This window comes from Trachurus trachurus (assembly GCF_905171665.1).
Source record: "Trachurus trachurus genome assembly, chromosome: 13".
NCBI lineage: Eukaryota > Metazoa > Chordata > Actinopteri > Carangiformes > Carangidae > Trachurus > Trachurus trachurus.
In genome coordinates, this window is record NC_139892.1 from 5,785,779 (window position 1) to 5,804,972 (window position 19,194).

General features: G+C 42.2%; 2 protein-coding genes across 2 annotated transcripts in view; both read left to right on the top strand.

The window, feature by feature from the left end:
* Nucleotides 1-396: 396 nt before the first annotated feature.
* On the top strand, nt 397-4,077 carry LOC310995753 (uncharacterized protein; the record flags this gene model as incomplete). The annotated part of the gene is made up of 7 exons (XM_083984878.1): nt 397-473; nt 778-819; nt 921-1,094; nt 1,176-1,349; nt 3,449-3,495; nt 3,648-3,856; nt 4,066-4,077. 7 exons carry the CDS (start codon nt 397-399, stop codon nt 4,075-4,077), a joined length of 735 nt encoding a protein of 244 aa, XP_083841004.1.
* Nucleotides 4,078-14,936: 10,859 nt separating this feature from the next.
* The window catches only part of LOC310995828 (protein NLRC3-like), a gene marked incomplete at its 3' end in the record, with an annotated part of 55,179 nt that continues 50,921 nt past the window's right edge, over nt 14,937-19,194 (top strand). Inside the window, exon 1 of the mRNA XM_083984988.1 lies at nt 14,937-15,461. Within this exon, the coding sequence (XP_083841114.1) occupies nt 15,373-15,461 (89 nt within the window). The 5' untranslated portion in view covers nt 14,937-15,372. The remainder of the gene's footprint in view (nt 15,462-19,194) is intronic.

Sequence of the window (19,194 nt, forward strand, 5' to 3'; positions counted from 1 at the left end):
GGAGTGATAGCCTGCGCTGTGATAAGGTTTTAGAATAGTAGCCGTGGTATATGCTCAATATACCACGGTTAACAACCAATCAGATCGCCGGATTTCACCTTTCCATTTTATAAAGTACGGTAATAATAATAAAGAAAAGAAACAAATAATGATAATATTAGGGATAATAAATAGATAATAAGAGAAAGGAGCAATACATGTATATAATAATGAAATAAGACTTTGAAAATAAAGGGACAAAAAATAAATAAATAAATAAATAAAAGAAAAGAAAAAGAAAGAAAGAAAAAAAATATATATATATTATAATTTGTAAAAAAAAAAAAAAAAAAAAAAAAGATGCATGTAATCATTTTCCTTTGTGTAGATTAATTTTCATGATAGTGATAAGTTGCAATGAGAGGTGAGGTCAGGTCGTGCCGCCGGAAGGAGGGCAAGCAGGGGCCCGCCCCGGAGCCCAGCCGGGAACCCCAGTAGGAGACCCACAGGGTGAGAGGATCTCCCATCTCTCCTCCCCCTTCCCCACTTTTCGCCCCATCTTTGATTTAAATTTGGGTGATGATCGTGCCCTGGACCGCAGCCAAACCCAGAGGTGGGTGCTGGTCCACTGCATATCTTCACTGAGCCTATCCCAGTCGAGGCAACTCCCAGGCCCTTGGGAGGGGGTCTGCCCACTAAAGGGAGGCTTTACTTATATATATATATATATATATATATATATATATATATATATATATATATATATATATATATATATATATATATATATACACTGAGGCTACTGCCTGTGGTCAAAGGCAAAGCCTTCAACAAAGCTCTGTAAGTGTAGAGATAGTTGGATTTATCCATCATTATATAAAAACACTTCTGTTTTTGCAACAGGACAGATAATAAAATCCTTTCTTCTTTAACTCCTTCAGACTGAGCAGCTGTAACCTCTCAGAGAGAAGCTGTGAAGCTCTGTCCTCAGTCCTCAGCTCCCAGTCCTCTAGTCTGAGACACCTGGACCTGAGTAACAACAACCTGCAGGACTCAGGAGTGAAGCTGCTGTCTGGTGGACTGGAGAGTCCACACTGTAGACTGGAGACTCTCAGGTGAGGATCCATCCAGCTGTTTATCTGATAACACTTGAACACAGCAGCAGGTGTTGACAGAGGATTCCTGTGTGTGTTCAGTCTGTCAGGATGTCTGGTCACAGAGGAAGGCTGTGCTTCTCTGGCCTCAGCTCTGAGCTCCAACCCCTCCCATCTGAGAGAGCTGGACCTGAGCTATAATCATCTAGGAGCCTCAGGAGTGAAGCTGCTGTCTGCTGGACTGGAGGATCCAGACTGGAGACTGGACTCTCTCAGGTATGGAGAGGCTGCTGCAGCCACACACACTGTCTGATAGAGGAGGAGGAGCTGGAACATTTTCTATGGCCCCGTTCACACCTGGTCACACCTGGTATTCTAACCTTTATTTAACCAGGTTTGTCCCATTGAGATCCAAGATCTCTTTTGCAAGAGAGACCTGGCCAAGAATGACAGCACATAGTTTCAACACATCTAACATCTGTCTCAGGCCTTGTCCACACGAGCCCGGGTATTTTTGAAACCGGAGTTTTGCTCCGCGTCCACACGAGTGGTGTAATAAAAACACTCCGTACACACGCAACCGTGGAATCCGCTACCAAGTGACGCAATGCACGTGTGGAAGGCTGTTTTAACCAATCAAAATACAGTGGAAACCGCTTATGGATCAAAAGGCTTGGGACGGAATCATTCCTATACAAATGCTGTTTAAATAATTTGTTATCAAGAAATCTGCTTATAGTGTTTATTTTTGGTCATTTTATGGATGAAAACATGCGCAAAAACAATTTCAAAACTATGTGTAGCCTATTTATTTTATTTTTGGCGGTGTCCCTTTGACGAGCACTGCTGCAGCAGCCTGCACATGTTGCTGCGCTGTGTCTTGACTCTTGTGCTGTGTGCATCACCTGGCTGGCTGAGCCACATGACTGTCGGTGCGGCGCAACTCATTATCACTGGCTGTTGTGTTGTCTGTCAAAACATGGATGAATGAAACATATCCACTTTATATCGACCGCGGACGTCACAAATAAATTTTCGGCTTTTGGCTCGTTCCGTTCATCTCCGCATAGGCTCTTTTTTATCACTGCATGACAGCAGTGCGACCCCCCCTCCCGTCGCACCCGGTCTGACAGTGACATAGGCTATTGCCTGTTCATTCATGAAAATCATCCCGAAAAACTCTCAATCAAACAAGGTGGGGAATAAGAAACTGCGGCGCTACTGTAGTAGTTCTGTAATTTTAAAAACACACCGGCAGCGGCCCCCGCTGATCTGTAGCGTCACTTGTTACTGTAAATGATGCTGTGTGGAAAACCAGCTGTGGTCTGTGATTGAGGGTGAGTTTGGAGCTGACAAGAGGATCGCCCTGACGACCGTTTCGTTATATTTTTCTCATCGAAAAACTATACAAATAGCATTTAGATGATGAAGAAAAAAAAAGTGAAATAATAAAAATCCACTTTGTCACCTCCATTTTTGCGAGCTCACGTCAACTTCTGCAAACCGCTGCAAACAACCTCTGCGAGCTGGCAGTGTTTACATCAGCACGTGTGCAGCTATGACGTAAACGAGAAAAACAATCACGGCAGTGGACATACAACCGGGAACATATGTTCACGGTTTCAAAAATACCTGGGCTCGTGTGGACAAGGCCTCAGGTGATCCATGCATTGATGACATCAGATCTGATCACTCAGACCATATCCAGAGGTGGTGTAGGCCACAGTGAAGCTCCGCCCACTCCGTCCTCTGTCACAGTCTGACTCGTCCCAACACAGTTTATACTGAAGCCAAAATCTCAGAGTGTTTCAAACATGAGCTGTGCAGCTTTCATCAGTCACAGTGATGAACTACTGGGATCAGGAGTTTCTCCTCATGATGACTTCAGTGTCTCATCATGACTCACTCTGTCATATTCAGGAGAAGAGATGTCAGTGAGGAAAGCAGCTGTTGGCAGCTGTGCTCTGAGTCTCTCCATATGTTTGGATCAGACTTTATTTAAGAGTGTTTCAGGAAACATTTCAGCTGCAGCTGGTTGAACTGCTCCTGAACCAACAGAGTGTTTGACCTGAACAGTCCCAGAGACTGTAGACACCTGTTGAGTGTGGACACACTAATAACAACACAGCAACAAGAATCAAGCCATGTCCACTGCTCAGAGACATTCGTCTCCCAGCGCGTATTTACAGTGAGTACTCATGTACTCAGTGTCCATTAATATGCAGTGTCCCGTCTAAATAAACAAATAAATAAAATACATACAAGCCTCCATGTGAACACAGTGATAAAACAGTGTGTGTGTGTGAGAGCCGTGTAATGTCCATGTGTGCATGCTGACAGAGAAGGTGCTGCTCTGACCCCCCTCCTCCTTTCAGGGTGGAGCCTGCTGGAGTCCCATGGTTGACACCAGGTCTGAGGAAGTGTAAGTGTGTTTTTACTTTGATTCATGGAAACAAAGCAGCACATTCAACCATCTTCACACTGTCACATCACTGACCTCATGAGTCTTCATCAAACTGTCAATAACTGATCACATGATCAATAACTGCAGCTGTGTCTTGTTCTCTCCATCAGATTCCTGTCCACTCACAATCGACACAAACACAGTGAACACAGAGATCAAATTGTCCGACGACAACAGGAAGGCGACACTTGTGGAGGAGGATCAGTCATATCCTGATCATCCAGACAGATTTGACCTTCAACCTCAGCTGCTGTGTTCAACTGGTCTGACTGGTCGCTGCTACTGGGAGGTCGAGTGGAAAGGAGAAGTTGAATTATCAGTGAGTTACAGAGGAATCAGAAGGAAAGGAGACAGTAGAGACAGTTGGCTTGGCATGACCGATCAGTCCTGGTGTGTGATCTGCTATGATGATGGTGATTACAGAGTCTGTCACAATAACAGAGAGACACATATCACCTCCTCCTCCTCGTCCTCTAACAGAGTAGCAGTGTATGTGGACTGTCCTGCTGACTCTCTGTCCTTCTACAGAGTCTCCTCTGACTCAATGATTCACATCTACACCTTCAACACCACCTTCACTCAACCTCTGTATCCTGGGTTTAGACTCAGGTTTCCTGGTTGCTCAGTGAGTCTGTGTTGAGTGAATCAGAGTCTCCTTCCGCTGCTTAGGCTGTTTACAGCCCTCAAAGCCGCATTTTTTTTCCACAGACAGCGTCAGATGGCTACTCAAACATGCACCGAGAAGTTTATTTACTTCAAGCAAGCCGACATGTAAAACTAGATCTAATTCAAAGTCTCCCGGAGTCTCGCGCGAGCCCGAAGTTGCAGTGCTGGTGTATTCAGGTGCAGTGGGAGCTACTGTTTGTGTCATAAACACAGGAATATCAACTCTTGACTTGCTTGCTCCAGTATGCCAGATGCCAGGCTGCTGTATGGAGCCAGGCAGGCTGCATATCACATCAAAAGCATAGATCTATGTGTGGCAAGGTGAAGAGGGCCCAGGCGGGGATTGAACCCACACCTCCTAGGTAAGAGTCATGCACGCTTGCCAGTCACCCAAAGAGACATCCCCTTGGCCAAGTAGCCAGGGCACATGATCAATTGGAGGCATAGTGACAGGAACCTCAACTGTCACATATGCATTATATGAACTAAGTGTTCACTGATGAGTGCTCACGTAATGAGCACTCAGCTTAACCAGGTCTCGAGCGCCAGTAAAAGGGGAACATTTACATTACACAGCAAGATCTTCCTACTTCATGTCTGCTTCCGACCAGGCGTAATGAGAAGAAGGCTTAAGACCAGCTGGTGCAACTGGCGTAACTGTGCGACTGGACTTACAACGCCAAGTTAGGCCTGGGACCAGGCTTAAAACCAGTTGGTGCAACCGGCTCCTGATGTTCCTGTCTTTTCACAATAAAAGCATCAGTCTCAGTGTTTGGTGTTTCTGAATGTGAGGACGACTGAGCTGATTCAGTTCAGACTAAAGTCAATCAGATATATTATATTATATATATCAGAATATTCATTAGAGGCTTTTCACCCGTTTCTACTGATTTTATATTAAACTGTCACTTCACTGACACTATGCAACCTTTTGTTTAATGAATGTGACTTTTGCTTCGTCTTCACTTTGACTTCATCTACTGTCTTTGTTGTGGCCTTTGAACCGGTTGTATATTGATAATGTTTTGTGTTTTACTCATTTTAGATAAAGCCTTACATCTATATTCACCACCAGGGGGCAGTGGTTTTCATACCCTTGTGTGCACTCACATCAAACTGTAAACACTGATTCTGATTTAAAAATGTAAAGTTTGATAAACAACTAATCCAGAGGGGTGGATGAGTGTCTCTGCTCTTGCTTTGTAATTAAGCTCCACTATCATATAACCCAGCTCCATCACCTTTCACACAGTCCAACACGTAAGTAAAGTTGGAAAGATCTGGACAGATTCAAACTTCCAAGTTCAATAACATTTTTCATAGAAACGTTATAATAACACAAACAGTGGCTCTTTCCCTCCCTGTTACAGTAGAGATCCAGTCTGGTTCTCTAAGAGATTTCATTATTTTCCTTCAAAATATTAGTGAAGCAAGAAAATGTTGTTAAATTGAGCAGAACACAGATTTTGTACGGATATGATTAAGTAGGTTCCATGAAAAAAAAGTATGAATAAAAAGATTTTTTGGACTGGATGTCTGGCTTGACTTTGTGTTTTTTATCCAATGCATTTTCTGTTTAATAATTACTTTATATTTAACATTTTTCATCTAAAAAATATTGAAACAAACAACAGGAGGTTATAACAAATTAGAGTGTGTTTCTATTACATAATGTTTAAAGTTGTATTCAATTAGTTCTGAACTAATGGAATTAGTTCACTTTTTTATTTTGTAGTCAAGTTGTAGTCATTTTCAAATGACGGATACGTCTTTTCGAGTCATTCTGAATCCTGCTTGTGTACATTTTCCTAAACAAATGTGCAAATAACCAAATTTCCTTTAGGTGTTTGCTTGCTGCTGTGATTACCTAATGTTTCTTGTGATAGAAAGATTTCATGAAAGAGTGATGTGTGGTTAAGTTAAAATAAATAGAATAAATACTAATAAACATATAAGTGAAATTATATTAAAAAGGGTTCAAATTCATTACAAGGCATTCATGGTGTTAAAAAGATGTGTTTGATGATTGATTAGTTTTGCCTGCAGGCCTGAAGAGGGAGCCCTCGCCACGCAATGCTTCACTCTCAATGAAGCTGACAAAGGGTTCAACACTGTGTCCGTTTCATCATTTATATTTCCTTCTTCAGGGTTATTACAATCTCACCTGTGTTGATTCCCTCACCTGTGCTTGGTTTCCCCCTGTGTATTTAACCTCTGTGTTTTCCATTGTCCTCTGTCGGATCGTCTGTGTTGTATCCCCTGTTGTTCATGCCATGTCCGACCTGTGTTTCTACCCAGCATTCTTGCCTGAGTTTCTGAGTTTCTTGTGTGAGTTTTAATAAATAGTTTTCTTTCACCCTTATTTGAGTCTGCATTTTTGGGTCCAGTCCTCCACACATCCTGACAGATACAACCTCACAAATACATTCACCACCAGGGGGCAATGGCTTGCAGACTTTCTTTTTGCTCATGACCTCTAAAACCCTTGTGTGCCCAAGGGTAAACAAACTGTAAACAGTAAACACTGATTCTGATTTAAAAACATAAGGTTGAAGAAACAACTTATCCAGAAGGGAGGATGAGTCTCTGCTGCAGTTTCTTCTCCTTTGCTGGCAAATTGACAATAACACATTCTCAAACGTACCTGTTGTTTCTGTGTCTACATGATAATTGAGGCATGAATAGAGGTAAATGCATCTGTATCACCCTCTGTCTATTGTAAACTAGGGATGAGGACAGTTACAGGTGGTTTTAGGGGCCGTGTCCACCAGACGCGCTTTCAGCTCTGACAGCGCTCTCTCTCTCCCTCGTCAGAATGCCGCTGTTGCTAGGTTACAAAACGAGTCCTCTGACACTTCCGTGTTCCTGCCTTGTTTAATGTAAACACTACAACGAGTGTCAGAAATACACAATAGCATTAGCGGCAGCTTTTGACATGGACCCTGAGGTCGGCCTACCTTCAATACAAGTGTGGGTCATGATATAAACCGAGCCACGTCTCCGGTTGTGTTGCTGTCGGTAACGTATGTCCCGCCCCTTCTTGATTCTGATTGGTCAGTGCGGGGAAAAGTGACATTGACGAGCGTAGCGCTGTTCTAAAAGTTGAACAGATTTCAACTCGAAGCGCTCTGAGCGCCGCGACAAAAAGAAGCAAGCGCCCAGGGCGTTTTACCGCTGAGGGCGCTGAGCGCTGTGAGCGCCCAACTCAATAGGGTTTGAATGTAAAATAGACGCCCAGAGCGCTGAAAACGCGTCTGGTGGACACAGCCCCTTAAGCTGCCACATTGACGACTTTGACTGTCACTGTATAATATAGTATAATATAATATAATATATAAACCAGTGTAAGTGATATTTCAGACAGACATGGTCAAAGTTCCTCAGCTGGAGGTGAAAGTTTATAAAACTGCTCCCTGCGAGTCAAAACCCAGGGTTTAGTCTCCTCTGAACATATTGATCACATGACCACAAACAGCTGATTGTGGTCATGTGAACACAGTTTTTATCACAGTCACTGTTTGAACACATAGAAGAGCTGTACTCTCATCATTTGTTTCACTGTATTATTCTGATGATCTTTGTGATGTCATCTTCAGCCATGAGGCATCTCACACCAAACAGCTTTTCACACATAGCAAGTGCGTTGCTGCGATTAGCCTCTGATTGGTTGGAACGAGCCACCCAGGGGAAGTCCCGCCTCCGTGTTGCAGCTGTCACAGTCCGCCCGGTGAAGGGTAACATCAACAAACAACAACAGGAACCGAACCATGGATCTATTATACATCCGTGTCATGAACTGAACAGAAGAAGACATCCATCAGCGGTTGCCAACCGCCGTTAAACCGAACAAAAGAATAAATATCTGTCAACGGTTGCCGACCGTCATTACACCGCGGACCCAAATCCAGTTTGCAACCGGCAATATTTTGTGAGCGCACCGTTGCTACGGCGCCGACCACAACGATTGTGACTGGTTGAAAAAATTCCAAAAGGCCGGAGCGTTTTTTTCTCTGATCACGGAATCATAGGCGGACCAGCCAGACCCTTCTTCTCTGGAGGAGGATCTGGTGAGCGAGACTATTTCACACATGACCTGCAGCTCACAGCAGAAACTAATAGGAAAACACCTTGTGATGTCACACTGACATCACACCAACATTTAACTGACACCTTTCACTAGTTGTCAGTGTCTCAGCTGAAGGTGAAATGTCACAGACAGGACAGAATATAAATATTTGTTTTAGCTGCTGAATGTGGAGACAGTGACGTTTTCTGTCCACAATAAATCAGAAGTTAATTTGTCCTGAAAAGAGACCAAACACTGCACTCACCTGGAAACTGTGTGTAGAGACAGAAGTGCAGCAGCCACCATGCACACACACACACATACACACAACACAGGAAGTGTGTTGTCAGCGTCACTCTCATTGGGATGTATTGAGTCTTTCCTCCTCCAGCAGCGTCTCATAATGAGCTTCCTTCACTGTTGGTTTGGCTGCTGCAGATGGAGTCGGTGGACTGGCTGGAACTCATCAGGGAGGCAGCAGATCCATAGATGGACTTTACCTGTCTCTCATTGGTCACAGATGGCTCTGCTGTGGCCAACACTGATGATTTCTGTGCTCACTGATTCACACATGGACTCGTCTTATTGTGTCACAGGAAGGTGACAGGGAGTTTCACATTTTAAAATAAAGGTGGATTAATTCTTCCTTACCTCTCTGAGGTTCTTCTATCTGTGGTTTATGTCTTCACTTCATCTCTTGCTGTGTGTATGTGGAGTTTCCATTGCTCACACATACTCCTCCATAGTGACCTTTTGAGTTCACACATCGTCTCCATGGTGACCAGAGCACGTTCAGGAGGTCGTCATCTCTCTGAAACCTTGGAGATCAGTCAGACTTGGTTATTTCACTTCAGTGGTTTCGTCCTGATGGATCTACTTGTATTAAACCCCCTGCTGGACAATAAGTGACATCACAGCACTATTATAGCTGTTAGACTACCAATTACTGTTTATAATAATAATTATCATCTGATTCATTCAAAGTTATCCCCTGAGTGTTTGGTGTTAGTGACAGATAATTGTCATAGTGTATGGTTCAGTTCACCTGGGAACATGTTGATTGTTGTTACTGTAGCTTACCTCCCTTATGTTACTTTGACCAAATGCCTGTAAGTGATTGACGTTGTTTGTCCATTTGGATTTTATTTCATGGAGCAAAGTCCAGCGGAGCAGGTTAATTATTCCAGGTAAGATAACAGCGTCACGTCCAACAGGTGAGACACAGTTCAAAGTTTTAAAGTTAAACGTTGTCCCAGCAGTTGTGTCGCAGTTTATTTTCTTGTGTGAAGGTAAGGTGAACAGTCTGAATGTTTTTCCTCGTTAACACCTGTCGTTACCTGAGTTCTCTGCCCTTCAACTTGTCGTTGTGTTGTTGTTGTGTAATTATAATGTTACTGTAGCTGAGTCGGAGCTGTAACTGTAAAGTCTGGACCGACAGAACCGCGTCCGCCATGTTGTGTGGATGTTGTCGGTAGAAGCGCTGGAATAAGAGCAGAAACTGTTACTGCCTATCACTGATCAATACTGACAGTTTTCTTTATTGATGATTGATTTTTCAGTGTTGATCAATGTTCAGCATCAGGTTCTTCACAGTAACTGAGTACATTTAGTGCAGTACAGTTGTGAGTTACTTTTACTCTCCTTGAGTAATTCCTTGTTGTGCTACTTCCTGCTTGTACTGCAGGTGAATTGGTCACTTTCCAGCTGCAGGTTGTAGATTAAAAACACCTGATGAGCTCAGAAACACACGATTAAAGATGAAACCACATGTTTGTCCTGTGACTCTGTAGGTTACATCAGCTCACTGACTCATTAGAATGAATGAGAAGAGGAGCAGCTGGACACTGTCTCTGTGTCCTCACCATTCATGTCTGTGCTTACACACAGCAAACACTCTGGGTTATTAATTATTGGACACAAATGATCAATATTGGTGTGGAGAATCTTTTAGAGCTGCAACAGTTGTTCAATCAACATTTTTCGGTAACACTTTACAATAAGGGTCCCTTAATTAACGCTAGTTAGTACATTATTAAGCATTAATTAACTGTTTAAAATGTATTAACAATCATTATGTAGTATTACTTAGCATTAGGAAACACATTAATTAATGTAGCCTATTAGTAAGCAGTTAATTAATGTTTACTACTCAAAGTTAGTTCATAAATTATTAAGCATAATAATGTAATTAGTATCATTATGTATGCATTACTCAGCATTAATTATACATTAGTTAATATATTAATGCTTAATAATGTACTAACTAACATTAATTAAGGGACCCTTATTGTAAAGTGTTACCCATTTTTCAAGCAGAATATTTCAGTTTTCAGCCTCAAAAACGGAAGATTTCCTCGTTTTCTCAGTTTGATTCGACTGTAAACTGAATATTTTTGTCTCTTTGATTGTTGCTGTGACAAAACGAGACATTTGAAGACGTGGCCTCAGACTGACTATTTACAAATTACAGACCAGTCTCCTTATTGCCACAATTCTCCAAGATACTAGAGAAGCTCTTCGCTGCCAGATTAAATATTTTTATAGAGAAGCATAATTTGTTATCAGATAGTCAGTATGGGTTCAGAAAAAACAGATCTACTTCACATGCACTTATTGATTTAATAGAAGACATAACTACACACATAGATAAAGGGAGGTTTGCCATTGGAGTTTTTATTGATTTGAAAAAGGCCTTTGATACCATCGACCATGACATTTTGTTAAAAAAAAACGGAGAGATATGGCACCAGGGGGACTGTTCTGAACTGGCTGAAAAGCTATCTAGGTAACAGGAAACAGTCTGTCCAAATCTGCAATTATATTTCTATGGATAGAAACATCACATGTGGTGTACCTCAAGGGTCAATATTGGGGCCATTACTCTTTATCTTGTATATTAATGACATTTTTAAAGTATCAAAAATCATGAAATTTGTTCTTTTTGCCGATGATACCAACATGATATGTTCAGGTGAGGATTTGCAGCAGCTTTTACTAGAAATCACACAGGAAATGAATGAATTGAAAAATTGGTTTGACCTAAACAAATTGTCACTTAATTTGGAAAAAACAAAACTCATGTTATTTGGCAGACGTAAAATTGACATCCCGGTTCAAATAAGAAAAGATAATGTAAGTATTGAAAGAGTGGACCATACCACATTTTTAGGAGTGATAATTGATGAAAAAATCTGCTGGAAAACTCATATTGGCTATGTCCAAGATGGCAAAGAGTGTGGGTGCTATGAGGCGATCCAGGCACATACTTACTAACCCTAACCCTATACAACAGTCTCTACTTATTTTAGGGGCTGTCAAGCGATTAAAAAAATTAATCTAATTAATTACAGGATTTGTAATTAATTAATCTAATTAATCGCATTTTAATCTCATATCTGATAAATGTACCCAAATAAAGAATTCGAATTCTAGGACATTACAAAATTGTATTGCATGACTAATCAATTGAACACACTAAGAAGAGAAGATTTGAAATCCACATTTTTATTGGTGAAGTGCGTTTCATAAATGAAATAAAGAAAAAATAAACTGGTCAAGCACATCCCGCAGCGCCCTGGAGCGGAGGCAGTTTCTGATCGGCGCCCATTAACCTATCTGACTCGTTGTGGGGCGGTGTGCCCGCGGAGGCTCGCGTGCTGCAGCGCTTCAGTTCGGCGTCTGTTCTATTTTTCACGTGAGCCGCGAGCGCCGTTGTCAAGCTGGATAGACCAGATCGTACCAGACAGGAAGTCTAGCACAGAAAAGGCAAGAGAATCCGGTCAATTTTCAAAATAAAATAATTAAATGCTGATTAATTACAGTAAGTTGTTGCTTGTCCATCTATAAATATTTGTCAGTTGCGTCTGCACACGAGACACACACACGTCCATTCATACAGAGCTAGAGACAGACCTGTGCGAGTGGAGTCATGTTTGACCGGCGGAGAGAGCAGGAGAAGCAGCTCCCTGTGCGACCAGCCAAGCACCTACGAGGACATGGACGCGACTCACAGCCCGGACACACTGCCCGCGGAAGCGGAGCAGGAGCAGCGTGTGTCCGGGCTGTGAGTCGCGTCCATGTCTGTTGTCACCCTGCTTTGACTAGCGACGCAGGTGGTAAGTGACTAACATGTCCGGACAAGTTCCTCAGTGCTAGTGCTACCGTGACGTGCCACTGCCAAGTAGCCTACGGGTCATTCACTGGGCCAAATTTAAAATGCTCGCGCATTGAATTGCCTCTCAGAAATAATTGCGTTAATTTTTATAACGCGTTAAGTTGCAGTGTACGAGCCTATTTTTTAGGCCTTGCATTGCATATCCATAATAAAATGAGTATATCTCTGCAACCACAAGGTCTATTTGAATACTTTTGGTGTCATAGTAAAGGGAAAAAAATGAGGAATTGCTGAGATGTGTAAATTTCAGTATATCTGTTACTGGTGAAGAGTAAATGAAGATGACACACAGAAAAAAATTAATAAAATTAATATTCGCCTAAAAAAAAATCATATTTTTGATGAGTGCCCTTTAGAATAATGCTGATGAAGCTCAAACTCTCTATAAAATCATTGTACAACATGTGAACATTGTCTCTGCAGTGGTTGATTCTGATTAATTGAAGCAGGACAAAATTATTGAGATTTTACTACAAAATATCCAGGCGAACTTTCCAAAATGTCCATTTTTGGCACAGCTTGGAACCACCTGCTACTATAAACTATTGTTTAATCTTTATTTTCACACAATTTGGATAAACTAACTGAAAATAAATCTACTAGAACCGATTGTAAATAACTAACATAGTAGATTCAGTCTCTCTGCGTCCTGCTGCTCAGAGCAGCTTGTTTGGGTGGGGGTTGGGCTTTCAGCCTCTCTCTCTGCCGCGCATTGGTCGATTCGAGTGAGTGGCGGCTCATTCGAACCAATAGAGAGAGAGGAATGACGCTAGACCCAGGTCGATGTGATTGGCCACACTGGCAGCCATGTGACAGCCATGAACCAATCAGATCAGCAGATCCACGTGCAGGCCAACGTGGGGTTGTGTCATGGGTTGTGTGCGCGCGCACCAGGCTTCACCAGCCGTCGGATTGCGGTCCGGCTGATTCAGATGTAAACACTAGGCACAGTAGGCAGAGTTCAACTGGAAATATTGTGGATTTAATAACACAACCTTTTCACGGCAAAACAGCAAAGGTAAGAGCAAATGTACGACCATGTTTTGGCCACGCAGCGTCTGGTTTTGCTCGACTTTGTTCGTTGTTGTCTTCTCCCTCTGCCGTGCTGCTGCTAGCTGCTGTGTTAGCCGCGGTTGTTGAGGGACGCCCCAGTGTTTACGTTCAGATGAGCGGTCGCTGATGTGTTTTGCATAATGTACAGTAGTATAAGAGCCAGAAATGTGGCGACTGGGTCCACACAGAGGTGCTTTATGAAGTTTGATGTCTAGTTGTTTGTTTGAGTAGTGTTTGGGCTGTGTTTGGGTCATATAAACATGTTTTTTTACACGTTGTAGCCCAGCTTCTGCTGTTTAATTTGACATATAATATGACCATATTCTTTCATAATCAGTGCACTGGGGGCTCTGTTATTGTTATGCATGTCTTCAAGTCCCCCATATGGGGGACTCTGGATTTTAACAGGTTTAGCGCGTTAAACTGACAGCCCTAATTTTATATTATTCTCTGGTCTTGCCATATCTGTGTTACTGTGTGGAAGTCTGGGGTAATGCGTATAAAACCAACCTGTTGCCTCTGTACATATTACAAAAATGAGCCATAAGAACAGTTTTTAATGTTAGGTTCAATGATCACACTAGGCCACTTTTTTTGAAGGCATCTGCATTAACATTTTTTGACTTGGTAAAATTTAAAACTGCATTAATCATGTATAAAGCAAAAAATAATCTTCTTCCTTGTATAATCCAAAAATTATTTCATGAGAGGGAAGGTTGTAAAAGATATGACTTAAGAGGAGAACTCAAATTGCAACAGCAAAGTGTAAGATCGACTCTTAAAAGTATGTGCATTTCTGTCAGAGGGGTTATTCTATGGAATAGCTTGGATGTAGAGACTAAACTCAGCAAAAGTGTTAATCAATTTAAAAGTAAGTTTAGAAAAGGAGTGTTTGAAATGTATAGCAGAGAGGAGGAGAGATAAATTGATGTAAACTAATGTGATGACTGTGGGGGGGAGGGGTTTTGGAGAGTGACTTTGTGTTTTGGTTGTGTTGTATGTGTGTTGTCTGGTGTTGGAAACTGATAAGCTCTGCTTCTTCCACCCCCATTTCAAACAGTGTTAGATGTTGTTAGTGTCTGTTGTTGTTGTTGTTGTTGTTGTTGTTGTTGTTGTTGTTGTTGTTGTTTGTCCTGTTTGATATTTGGTTATATGGTGTCCCGTGGCCGTGGATGTCTTTGTTGTTGTATGTGAGATATAATTTTTGTTTGGTTTGAAATAAATATGATCAATCAATCAATCAATCAATCAATCAATCAATCAATCAACTTGAACGCATCATTTGTCTGTATTTTGTGACATTTGATGGAGCAGACGATGAATGGATGGACAGAGACAATAAGTGTCAGTGGCAGCTGGAGAGTGTTTTTCTCTCTTTGAATTTCCAGTGTGAGTGAAATGACTGAATGTTGTGATAGTGGAGCTGTGAGGTGAAATAAGTTGAGGCCCAGTTGTTGTGTGTGTAACAATCAGCTGTAGCTTGTTTGATCCAGTGGTTTTCTACAGGGACGCTGTCCACACAGAGACTGTGTCACATCAACTCAGTGGATCTCAGTCCTTGTGTGTGTCAGTGGATGGAAACAGTGGTCCATGGATCATGTTGTTGGGCTGCTCTTCACTTCACTGCAGCTTCATGACGCCATCTAGTGGACTGATAGTAGAAGTACAGCAGCTGATGGCAGCTTCCTCTTCCTCACTGCTGTGTGACTGCATTCAACTGACACTGATATGAAGCAGAGAAGAAGAGCCAATCAGTGGAGGAGCAGCTGGAGACATGATGGACATGTGAGCTGCTGTGCAGATGAATGATGTGTGTTTCCTCTGCAGGTGAAGCTACAAACTGTGTGTGAGCTGATGTGGATGTGACCTCAGCAGCATGGATCAGTGTGAGGACAGAGAGGAGGGAGCCCCTCCCTCTAAAACCACTCCGTGTGGGGGACGTCAGAGCCAGACCACAGGTCAAAGGTCAGAGTTTAAAACAGTCAGAAAGACTTTTCTCTCTAAAAGTTTATTAAAAGATTGAAGATATTTGTCATCAGTTTTTTCTCCAACATGCACATTTATTAGTTGTGTTGTTTCAGGATCCAGCAGCAGAGACCAGACTCTCCTGAACCCAGCTGTCTGTCTTTAAAGAGCAACGACTCAAAGGACTTGCATATTAAATTTAAAGGAGGACGTGGATCAGCTGATCAGATGGTCAAAGGTCAAAGGTCAGAATTTAAAACAGTCAGAAAGACTTTTCTCTCTAAAAGTTTATTAAAAGATTGAAGATATTTCTCATCAGTTTTTTTCTCCAACATGCACATTTATTAGTTGTGTTGTTTCAGGATCCAGCAGCAGAAACCATATTCTCCTGAACCCAGCTGTCTGTCTTTAAAGAGCAACGACTCAAAGGACTTGCATATTAAATTTAAAGGAGGACGTGGATCAGCTGATCAGATGGTCAAAGGTCAAAGGTCAGAATTTAAAACAGTCAGAAAGACTTTTCTCTCTAAAAGTTTATTAAAAGATTGAAGATATTTCTCATCAGTTTTTTTCTCCAACATGCACATTTATTAGTTGTGTTGTTTCAGGATCCAGCAGCAGAAACCATATTCTCCTGAACCCAGCTGTCTGTCTTTAAAGAGCAACGACTCAAAGGACTTGCATATTAAATTTAAAGGAGGACGTGGATCAGCTGATCAGATGGTCAAAGGTCAAAGGTCAGAATTTAAAACAGAAAGACTTTTCTCTCTTAAAGTTTATTAAAAGATTGAAGATATTTCTCATCAGTTTTTTCTCCAACATGCACATTTATCAGTTGTGTTGTTTCAGGATCCAGCAGCAGAAACCATATTCTCCTGAACCCAGCTGTCTGTCTTTAAAGAGCAACGACTCAAAGGACTTGCATATTAAATTTAAAGGAGGACGTGGATCAGCTGATCAGATGGTCAAAGGTCAAAGGTCAGAATTTAAAACAGTCAGAAAGACTTTTCTCTCTAAAAGTTTATTAAAAGATTGAAGATATTTCTCATCAGTTTTTTTCTCCAACATGCACATTTATTAGTTGTGTTGTTTCAGTTTCTGTTGAATGTTCTTCCTGTGGAGTCACATGACTGACAGCATCCCATACATCTTTTTTGCTGTTATTGCATCCACTGCTGACGGCAGCTGCTTTTTGTTCACTTCCTGCAGAAGTCGCTCCACTTCAGCACTAAAGTTCTTTTCATGTTTGGAGTCTGATGCTCCCTGTAGATTTTTGTTTGGGCATTTTAACTTTCTTTCTCAACTCACCTCCTCTGGCATTCTTGATTTAACAACACGTTCATGTACTGACGTAGAGTTTGCATGTTCTCCCCGTGCATGTGTGGGTTCTCTCCAGCTTCCTCCCACAGACCAAAGACATGCAGGTTAACTGGTGACTCTAAATTGCCCATAGGTGTGAATGTGTGTCTGTATATGTTGGCCCTGTGATAGACTGGTGACTTGTCCAGGGTGAACCCCGCCTCCTGCCCAAAGTCAGCTGAGAAAGACTCCAGCTCACCCTCGACCCTAGTGAGGATGAGCTGTATAGAAGATGAATGAACTTGTTACAAAATGTAGGAAAAGGAAGTCATTCACATTTGTAAGCTTTAAAATAACTTTGCAGAGAATTCTTTTGAAAACCTAAAACTGTTAAACATGGGTTGTGTTACACACACACACACACACACACACACACACACACACACACACACACACACACACACACACACACACACACACATACACACACACACACACACAGGCGTACGCACACAAAGTAGCCATAAACGCACCCACAGAAGACGTACCTTTTCCATATGTTGTAGGCTTGTGTAATTGACCCTTCGCGTAAGCCCCGCCCCCTTGGTTACTGTTGCTACGGCGGGCAAGCTTTCACTCCCAGCCATGCTCCTGGCAGTATTTGGTATCGATTTCAAAGGAAATATCAGCAAATTTCTGGATAAACTGTTCTAAGATAATAGAGAGAAGAAGTCACAAAGATCATTCAGAGTTTTCAGTGACGTGACTCGCGCAGGAGGATAAAACATCTGTTCAACGACACGACTGGACAATGTACAGAGCAGCAGTAAGGACCAGTAATTTTACCGTCTATCAACCAGCTATCAACCCTCGAAGACTTACGTCATCTCACTGGTCATGAAACGTTGTCAAACTGCAAGTTTTTGGGCGATTGTGAACCACATACAGCTTTCGCTGCTGTTTTTTTTTTCTCCCACCGCTGTATCAGTCAGTGAAAGCAGTCCCTGCCTAGAGGATCCCTCGCCTAAAAGCCCAGGTAAAAGCCCTAAAAGTACAGCTGTCATTTCGGAGGTGAACATATGGTTATCCCCATATTTACACTTGCTCAAGTCGAAAAAAAAGTCTGCTCGTATCTGAACATCTCTATATTGCTGCTGCCGCCGCCGCCACCGCCGTAGTAGCAGCAGCAACAACAACATCCTTCTCTACAAACAAATGTTTTTCGTCCTAGTCTCAAAATGCGTCCACAAAAGCAAACGTAATGACTCACTGCCGAAAGCTTGCCAGGCCTATAGTTACGGTTGCTAACGTAGGATTGGACAATAGCCGTTTGTGGGAGGAGTTGGCGAAGGGTCAATTGTATGTAGTTAGGATTTCGGCAAATACGATTACAGGCTGTAGGTGGAGCCAGAGGAGTTGGATTTTGTCCTAAACACCCATTTAATGTCAGACTATCAGAATATAGTGACGGTTCCATCAAATATGACTGAATAATTGTTACCAACTTAAGCTTTAAACTGAGATGATTAGTGACAGAGTTTGATTTAACTAACATGTCCGAAATGAATAAATAAATAGCTGTAACTGAGTCAGACTCAGGCTATTGTAGAAAACAACCAGTTTGTACGACTTGTTGTTGGACCAGGTCTGACATAGACTGTAAAAAGAAAGGACGTATAGCACCCGTGACGTCACCCATTGGTTTGGGGGAGTCTGTTTTGTGATCCTACTACGGGCATTTGAACTGTGCCATCTTGGATTTTAGTGTTTACTTTCCATATTTGGAGGAGATGCAGCAGTTAGCCGGCTGAGAAGCCGCCCACTGAACTCGAAACAACCAGCTAACAGCCGGAAACTGTCTGTGAACCTGTCACTCAACGTAACCAGCCCCAATTTATCTCCGTATTTTAAGTCTAACAACACTAAAACGGTACAACCCCCCCCCCCCCACAGTGTTCACGGAGGTGGAAAATATCGGTACAGACCAAAAACAAAATATGTGCCAGGCTGTAAATATGTATCTTTAAGCTATAAAGTCGGCTATTTTAACATGGGGTCAATGGAGAATTGCTCACTTCTGGTCCCAGCCCCCAGTGGCAGCCGGAGAACTGGGGGACATATAAAGTCCATCTTGTACTGATGTTCACTTGACACTGATTCCTCCACAGAGTGGACCAGGAGAGCTCAGAGGTTCCCAGTGGTCAGTCTGCCCAGCAGCATCAAACACACCTGGACTCCATATTTATGGTGAGGACATGTCCAACAGCTGCGGTTACATCTGTTGTGCTCACAATCATCTCCATGCTGCACTTTGACACCACTGGATTTTCCAACATGGATGTGATGTTTGGCTCCATGGTTTTAGTTTGATGCTGTCACTCATAGAGTTTCTGTTCCAGCTGCTGGAGGAGAACATGGTCACTTTTGTGAAGAA